The sequence below is a fragment of the Ictalurus furcatus genome, chromosome 20 (genome assembly GCF_023375685.1).
Source record: "Ictalurus furcatus strain D&B chromosome 20, Billie_1.0, whole genome shotgun sequence".
NCBI lineage: Eukaryota > Metazoa > Chordata > Actinopteri > Siluriformes > Ictaluridae > Ictalurus > Ictalurus furcatus.
In genome coordinates, this window is record NC_071274.1 from 21566052 (window position 1) to 21574881 (window position 8830).

General features: G+C 44.3%; 1 protein-coding gene across 1 annotated transcript; it reads left to right on the forward strand.

Moving 5' to 3' along the window:
* Positions 1-2083: 2083 nt before the first annotated feature.
* mb21d2 (Mab-21 domain containing 2) lies at positions 2084-8175 on the forward strand. The gene is made up of 2 exons (XM_053651873.1): positions 2084-2425; positions 5974-8175. The coding sequence occupies exons 1-2, from the start codon at positions 2170-2172 to the stop codon at positions 7242-7244; spliced, it is 1527 nt and encodes a 508-aa protein (XP_053507848.1). The 5' UTR covers positions 2084-2169; the 3' UTR covers positions 7245-8175.
* Positions 8176-8830: the final 655 nt, after the last annotated feature.

Consider the following 8830-nt stretch of genomic DNA (forward strand, 5'->3'; position numbering starts at 1 on the left):
TGTCTCTCATCTCGCTGTAGCAAAAATCATAAATGTGAAAGGGCTAGCCATAAATGTTGGCCAAACATTTCTCTAATAAAAGTATCCTCCACTTAGAAGACGCACCAGTCTCGGAAAATTGAAACGTGCTCGATCTGAGACAGTGTAGAAGAAGCTACACCCTGGCACGTCCACCAGAGGGGGCGCTCTAACTGTCACACCATTGCCCGACTCGTGCCAAAACAACACTGATATCTTCACCAATGTCCTCCAGATCAGGTCATGACTGTAAGCAATATATCACTTGAGACGGACAGATGCAGAAGAATGGCGTGAAGAAGAAGAATGAAGGAGACGGAGAGAACAAAAAAGAAACGTGCGTATTAAGAGATTAGACGAGACAGAGCAACGATGATCTAATCGAGTAAGGAACTGGCTGACATTATGAGGTAACTACAGTGTGGAAAAATCGATGCGTTTCCTCTCAGGGGTGGAGGGCCGGGTTCAGAGTCAGGTAATACAATATGTGCAGTATGAAGAGTAATGAGACGCTCACATTCTGAATGCGGCTCATCCAAGACGAGCTGCATGGTCAAACCTTCCATCCTAAAAGACGAATCGCTGTATCCAAGGCAACGAGTGCTTTCAGAGCCTGGAGTACAGCAAACACGGTTTTATTAACGTGTTCCTCAATGCCACAACTGTTTCAACAACCTCGATTCTAAATGTTTCTCTCCCGTTCATTCCTTCCAGGTGTTTCAGGGAAATCTCCGACAAACGGTTTAAAGCGACAAGTCTACAAGACGAATCATGATCTTATTAACAAATAAAATCTAAAAATAGATTTTAAGAAATATTTAACATAACCTTAACGGAAGCCCGTTTCCAGCACGGAGAAAAAGAATAAGGTTATTTCTCAGAATTCGGAATTTTCTTCTCGCAATTGTGCGTTCATGTCGCACGATTTTGACTTTCTCGCAATTACGAGTTTACGTCTCACAATTCTGACTCTTTTCCTCGCAGTTTAGACGTCCACTCGACCTTTAGTGAGTTACAAAGAATGCATAAATCATTCTCTTTAAATATGCTATATACAATAAGAACAACACTCATTAGCTAGTCAAGACAAGGAGAACCAGACGCTTACGCGCGCTCTTTACCTGAAGCGAGTCTAAATTGCGAGTAAAAAAAAAAAAGTCTGAATTGCGAGATCGTAATGTTGTAATTGCGAGAAATAAAGTCAAAACTGTGTGATGTGAACTCGCAATTGTAAGAAGAAAAAAAAATGGCAGAATTGCGAGATTTAAACTCGAGTCAGAATTGTGAGCTATAAAGTCCCAATTTACATCACAAAAAGTCGCAATTACATTATAAAATTTTTCTCTGTGGCAGAAACAGGCTTCCATACATACAATGATAACGAGTCTTTCTTAGTCACGTATACATTAGAGCACAGTCAAATTCTTTTCTTCGGATACCCCAGCATGTTAGGAAGCCGGAGTCAGAGCGCAGGGTCAGCCATGATACAGCGCCCCCTGTGGCAGAGAGGATTAAGGGCCTTGCTCAAGGGCCCAACAGTAACAGCTTGGGAGTGCTGGGGCGTGAACCCCCGACCTTCCGATCAGTAACACAAAGCCTTTAACCTTTGCGCCACCACAGACATAAACAAATAAAACCTTAAGACAAAAATAAATAAATAAAATAAGATAAAAATATCCACGAGTTTAATTGTTAATATTCACACCACAGCGCTGCTGGATTCTGCATTCTGATTGGTCAGAAGGTGTTGATTAATTCTCTAGAACAGCACCTCTGACAATAGTGCAGCTGCAAATCACAGGCTTATATTAACGTGCTTGTATATTAATGCCTTATCGTTTCTATAGTAACAGTGTAAACCAGGGCTAAGATGATTATTATTACACGTCACTCTCAGAAAACAAATCAGAAAACCAGCTCCCAAAAGAAAAAAGCTCTTTTTTTGTTTTGTTTTGTTTATAAATGAGATAATTTCCCCCCCAAAATGTAAAATTACTACTGCTGCTGCTGTTGTTATTGTAATCAAATGTTCTCGCGGTGATGTCAGCAGGCAGGCTGTTGCGCATGCGCAGTGTGCTCCGGCTCGGGGCAGGGCGCGGATCGCGCGCGGTGAATGAAGAGGAGGCACCGGAGCGGCGGCCTGCTGTTTCTATGGTGAAGATGGCGGCGCCTGTGCTGAGCGGCCGGAGCGGATCAGCGAGCAGCAGCAGCAGCCCGACCGCTGCGGCCAACTACACCATCAACAACCGGCTCGTCTGCGCGCCCGAGCTCGATTTCAGGTCCGGAACCAGAATGGACGAACTGAACCGACTCATTCAGGAATTCAGCAAACACGACCAGCGCGAGTACGACGACCAGCGCGCGCTGGAGATCCACACGGCCAAGGACTTCATCTTCTCCATGCTCGGTGAGAGAACGGATTTAGCGTTTAAAATAAACCAAACTAAAATGAAACGGGTGTAAATATTTCACTATAAGTGCTCGGGTGACTATCTGATGCTCCCTAACAGGCGAGGCTTTCCGGTGTGTGAATCAACAGCATCATTTGCATGCGCGCGTGCAAATTTGAATATTTTATTGACACTCTAATTTGCATATTTGCATATACACCAGATTGTTGCATCACTGTATGCTGCATCATTCTTCTAATCTAGAATCTACAGTCGGATTTTTGTGAATGAATTTCACCCCCTTTCCAAAAATGCATGCCTAAATGCATCATTCCACTTTCTCATAATCTGTTGATGATGATTATAAATGATTATATGCTATAAATGTTTATTTCTACATGTTGAATCCCCCCCCCTCTCTCTCTCTCACTCTCACTCTCTCTCTCTCTCTCTCTCTCTCTCTCTCACCTTCTGTCTGGATAGGTTTGACCGTGTATTATTCATATTACTGGGACATTCAAGCAACATTCATTCACCTATAAGAATATGAAGAGGTTAAGAAACCAGATCTCTTAGTTAAAAAAACAAACAAACTATTTATTTGTTTATCGGTTAAAACCCAGTGACAACAGGACCTCCGGGTTGGTGTGAGACGTGTTGCTGTGATTTACTGTCGCTCCAAACGCAGCGTGACTAAGGCTGCTTCTCAAATCGCGTACTGCAACACTAAATACTATGTCAAAATAGTACTGTGTCTGATACAGTACAGTAGAGCATGTGGTTTGGGACACGGCCCGTGCCGGCTGTTGCAGATTGATTGGACAGGATGGTTTATTACTCTCGAAAGGATTGCAGGTGAATTTTAATGCAGGGTTGGTTAGCAACAGAAATGGCGTTTGGCCATAACATGCGGAAATGTGTACGAGAGGAACGTGGTTGGAAACAGGAGTGGTTTTGTTTGCCCTGTTCACAGCCTACCTGTTGCAGAAAGTATCATTTGAGGACAGTTTTCGGTCTGTCAGTAGATTTGGTTTCAAGCGGTCGTCTATTTGCACGTATAGCACGATAAATAATTAACCGCGCTCGAAGCTTCCGTGAAATAAAACACCCAAAACTGTATACGGTACCATAACAGAGACGAACGTCAGACGGCGTGGCGTCGGGACGTAACGGCGTGTGCCGTTAATCGATCTATGTTATATAACACATAAAACGGGAACATAAAAGGAATATTCTAAAAGCGACTCGTGTAAACACCTTAATGAGAATACTGTCTTATTCAGAATAAGGTCAGTAATTAGATTATTACTGTTAGCGTTTTGAACTAGCGAAATGAAGGGCGTCACGGTGGATGACGAATTCTTGACCGTTTTATTATTTATTTATTTTCTGCATCGATGAATTTGATCTGTAAATACTCCATAACAATACCGACACGAATACGCTTTACGTGAGGAGTAACACAAGACGGACTGTGCTGTTGTATGAAAATACTCGACACGCCGCGCTATTGAACTGTTTATAGATACACGTGGTGTTCTGGAACGTCTGCGAGACAAGTTCGTTCCTGAAACGTCCCGGAGACGCCTTCCGTATTTATGTTTACAAGTAAACATCTCCTAAAAGAACTTCACTACGCCACCATACAAGTCCCTGCGATTAAGCCGTTACTATAGTAATGACCTCGGCGAAACGAAATAACCTGCTACGTATCGTTTATCGAGAAAATATCCTCCAGTCTCACGCAGCGTATCGACTCGGTAAAGCTGTAAACCAGGATGAGCGGCGATTCGAGACGTTCCCGGTACACATGATTGACTACTGACACCTTCATTGCTGTGGCTATTTTCAGTGGCAACTCAATAGGCCTATGTTGCTGTGTTTTTTGGTCTCCAGCCCAGGCAGGAAGGAGCGTGACGGCATGGAGCCATCTGTGGGAACCTCATGTGCTCTGATGCGCAAGTGATCTACAGCTCCCTCTTTCCCATTCTCCCATACACACACATACACACACTCGCACACAGATGGACACTGTTCCCACACTCTCAATCTTAACCATTCACCACGACTCAATTCAGACAGCTGGCGCTCTGATTGGCTGCCGGCGTGTTTAAATCAAAGACGCGGAACAAAAGTGACGCCGGGGTTTTTTTAAAAACTCTTTGGCGAGAAAGAATTTGAAAGAGGATCGACGGTGGGAGGAATGCCGAGTGAACGGATCAAGGGGTTTTCCCAGTGCTAATAAATAACTCTCTTTTGACAACTCTGAAAGACGTTTTCACACGTGTGTGTGTGTGTGTGTGTGTGTGTCTAAACCTTGACGTTCTTCGAAAGCTGAAAGCTCTGCTAAAGGCCAGACTGTCCCTTTAGGACGTTATAGTAGCTTATTATCTTATAAAATCTCCGATTCAGAGTGTGAAGGTCTCTATGTAACACCCAGTGGAAATGCTGTACTTTATTCCTTCCTGTATGTTTCAGACATTATCTCGGTAAACCTTTTAACCCACCACATGGAAACGCAATTGCAATAAGGATCAATAACATTTTATAGAGCACTTGGCAACATACAGTACTGTTGTGGAGACTTGAGGATGCAGTGCTACCTTTGTCCTATAGGGGGAGTCGTTTTACTCCAGCCACTTGCAGATCTGCTCGATCGTTCAATCAACGCCATTCTTAGGTCCGAGTACTGTATGATTAGCTCTTAGGCTGAATAATAATATTGAACAATAATATAGCTTCTATAAGAACGTATTTGCCATACCCAAGGAACAGCACAAATTAAACGACATGATTCCTGGTGAAGCAGGAAATATTAAATATCGCTATACCGTCGGTTCTCTTTGCAGAACGGTCAATCATTTGGTGTTTCTATACAAAATGGTGCACAAATAACCACCCGTTGCTCAGACTCCATCTTGATAAAGTCACATGATGGACAGCGCTCGTGTTAGTTTCGTGAGGAAGTGGGAGTTAGGGATCAGGTGCATTTCGTCTGCGACATCTCCAGGTGAAAGATGTGGTGTAGATGTAGTGCGTGAACCTTGTCGTGAGTTCCGAGCAGTAGGAAAGTCGTAGGGCAGAGACAGAAATGGAAAAGGACTCGAATCGAATATTAAGTCTATTAATAGACTATATCACTGTCAGTGAACACCAAGGTCTTTGTCCCAAACAGTCTCGTCGGATATTTGAAGACATCCCTATGCCCTGTAGCCATCTAGTAGCACTGCACTGTATACTTGAACCGTCTCTTGTGGATGCAACGTAGAATCCACGCCCTTTTCGATGCAGACCACTGTAGATGACTCTAGGTTCGTTCCATATTGATTGGCTGCATTTTCCCAGCACTGGTGTTCTCTTTCAGGTCCTTGTATTGATTCTCTGGAAACAGATGCTAGAGAAAGCGAGCGCTTTTACTTTTTTGGAGCGTGGTGCTAGGACTTGCCACTAAGGGGGTGGATTGATGTGTAGAAAAGTATGCGGGGCTTTTATGTTCATTACAGCCTTGTTAACATTTGAATTCTTTCCTTTTCTCTTTCTCCATTCTCCATCAAACCCCTCTCAGGCATGGTGCAGAAGCTGGACCAGAAGTTGCCGGTTGCTAACGAGTACCTGCTTTTGTCGGGTGGAGTTCGTGATGGCGTCGTGGACATGGATCTGGATGAACTGGGAGTGTATAACCGTGGCTCAGACTACGACATGGCCTTCACTTTGCTGGTCCCTGCACTGAAGTTGCACGACCGCAACCAGCCCGTCACGCTGGACATGCGTCACTCGGCACTGGGTCACTCCTGGCTCAGCCTGCGGTTATTCGACGAAGGCACCATTACACGCTGGAGGGACTGCTGCATGATGGCGGACCACATAAACGGCACCACTAACTACTTCTTCTCACCCACCCTGGTGGCCGACTGGTTCCAGGAAGCGGTGGCGCTGGTGCTGGCCGAGGTACAGCGCAAGCCGCAGCGAGGAATGCCGAGGGTGGAACGGGTGGAGCGCCACAACACGCTTCTCTCGATGATCCTTGGTGTGGGAAGCAGCCGTATGCTGTATGACATTGTACCGGTGGTGTCGTTCAAAGGTTGGCCTGCGGTCGCTCAAAGCTGGCTGATGGAGAACCACTTCTGGGATGGGAAGATCACAGAGGAGGAGGTCATAAGTGGTTTCTACCTGCTTCCCGCTTGCTCGGTTTCCGGTCGAAGGGAAAACGAATGGCGGCTATCCTTCGCCCGCAGTGAGGTTCAGCTAAAGAAGTGCATCTCACCAGGCCTCATGCAGGCATACCAAGCCTGTAAGGCTATTATTGTCAAGATGCTTGCTCAACCTATGGTTGTTGGCCCCTACCACTTGCGCAGCATAATGCTGTGGGCCTGTGACCGCCTGCCAGCAAACTACTTGGCACAAGAAGACTTTGCTGCCCACTTCTTGCTGGGTCTCATCGATGACCTGCAGCACTGCCTTGTCAACAAGAGCTGCCCCAATTATTTCATCCCACAGTGCAACATGTTGGAGCACTTGTGCGACGAGACGGCGATGTTTCACGCCCGCAAACTCGCGCTGGTGCGCTCTGACCCGGCCGAACACCTTCGCGCTACCATCGAGCAAGCTAAGAGTGCTAACCGTTTGACGCAAGAAATGCAGAGGCGTGGAAGTTCCTCTGGTCTGCCTTCACCGCAAACCGACGCTTCCTCGTCCGATCACCAACAACCCGATGACCGACTAGCCAAAAAACTCCAGCAACTGGTCACCGAGAACCCAGGGAAGTCCATCTCGGTGTTCATCAACCCGGATGATGTCTCACGTCCACACTTCCGCATCGACGATAAGTTCTTCTAAGAACCAAGGAACTCTTCCGTACAGTCAGGTGAAGCGTGTTACACGGTGTTGAAGTAAACCTGTCCATTACACAGCGATCCTATGTCCAGTGTGGTGTGGTGTTGGAGAATGTTCTCTGGGAGAAATGTGGACTGAAAATGGCGTCAAAGCAGCATCCCAAAGCCTTCTGGGAATAGAGAACTCTTAGTAAAAAAAAATTTTCTTCTCTTTTCTGAGGTGTACTTGGACATGCAAAAGTGCTGCGCACAGCCTAACGCGTCATATACGAAAAGTCCGTCTTTTTTTTTTTTTTGACACGTCCAGGCCAGCAATTGCTGCAACATCTGGAAATACCGTAAAAACATCATCCATGATCGTGAATATACTGGAGAAGTCTAGAGACTAACGAATAACGAATCAGATTCCTGTGTTTCCTAGCTAGTCCTACGTATGCTTTCTATCATGTTCAACCTTTTGTGTTTCTTTTACGGATGAACAATGTACAAAAAACATCTGGTTTCGAAACGATGGTATGTCAAAAAAGGCCAACATTTTATTATTATTTTTTTTATATCTGGCTAATGGAGAACACTCAAAATACAACTTTAAGTGCAATTAATGAAAAGTACAATTACAGTAAGAGGCTTTTATATATGCTGTTTTTTTTTTGTTTGTTTTGTTTGGTTTTTTTTTCCAGTCAAAAGAATGCAAGTTTAATATTTGGTCGGCTGTGTAAGATCCCAAAGCATCGCTGCTATCAAAAAATGTATGAAATTTCATTTTTAAAAAAAATCAAAACATTTCAACAGCTATGGCTAACCATTGTAATCAATCAAAACATGCATATCATATATCATATAACAAATGTATCATTCATCCAAAAGAAAGAATTTGAAGAGGGTACATTTGTACTACGACAGATCTCCAAGCGAAATTATAGTTCGCCGGTATCGTATCGCTTGTAAAAAAAAAAAAAAAAAAAAAAAAAAAAAAAAGGTGGGGGGAAAAAAAAAGGATTGTGTATATGAATGTCTTTGATGTTGTGAACAAAATATGTCTTTTAATTTTGCACAGAAATGACTGGAACCTGCACTTTCTTGCAACCAGCAGCAGCTCGTGACTGTAGATTTAAAATATTTAAAAGTCTTTTCATGATCGTTTGAGAGACACGACAACGATGACGACCTACTTACATTTGTAGACGGAAGTTTCCGGAGAGTTCGTCCTCTATTTTTTTTTTTTGTTTGTTTGTTTCGAGCTGAGGCTTCAGGAAACGTGACGTCATTTCCGGTAAGGGAACACGGTGAGAACATAGTGAGGACTTTGCGATTGAGACAGCCCTTAAAATGGCCGACTCTCTGATCGGTACCCTGATTACTGAACAAGGGAGCTGATTGAGACACACCCTCTACCTTTGCAATAAATGTTACAATAGAAATAGTTCTTGTTTGTGGAAATAAAACACGATCTTGGCAGCAGTAGAGTATTTCTGCACAACCCTGGCAACCCTGTCATAAACTGTCCTGGCTGGTGCATGGGGCAGCGGGATTCTTTCCCCAATGGGCCATTATTAGTGATGTTGCAGTTCCCATTTTTGACCACTAGGT

What these genes read in the sequence shown, in the direction of transcription:
- mb21d2 (XM_053651873.1), top strand. Translation starts at nt 2,170, where the DNA reads ATGGTGAAGATGGCGGCGCCTGTGCTGAGCGGCCGGAGCGGATCAGCG. An exon ending in CTTCATCTTCTCCATGCTCG is followed by an intron (nt 2,426 to 5,973) that starts GTGAGAGAACGG and finishes AACCCCTCTCAG; the next exon opens with GCATGGTGCAGAAGCTGGAC.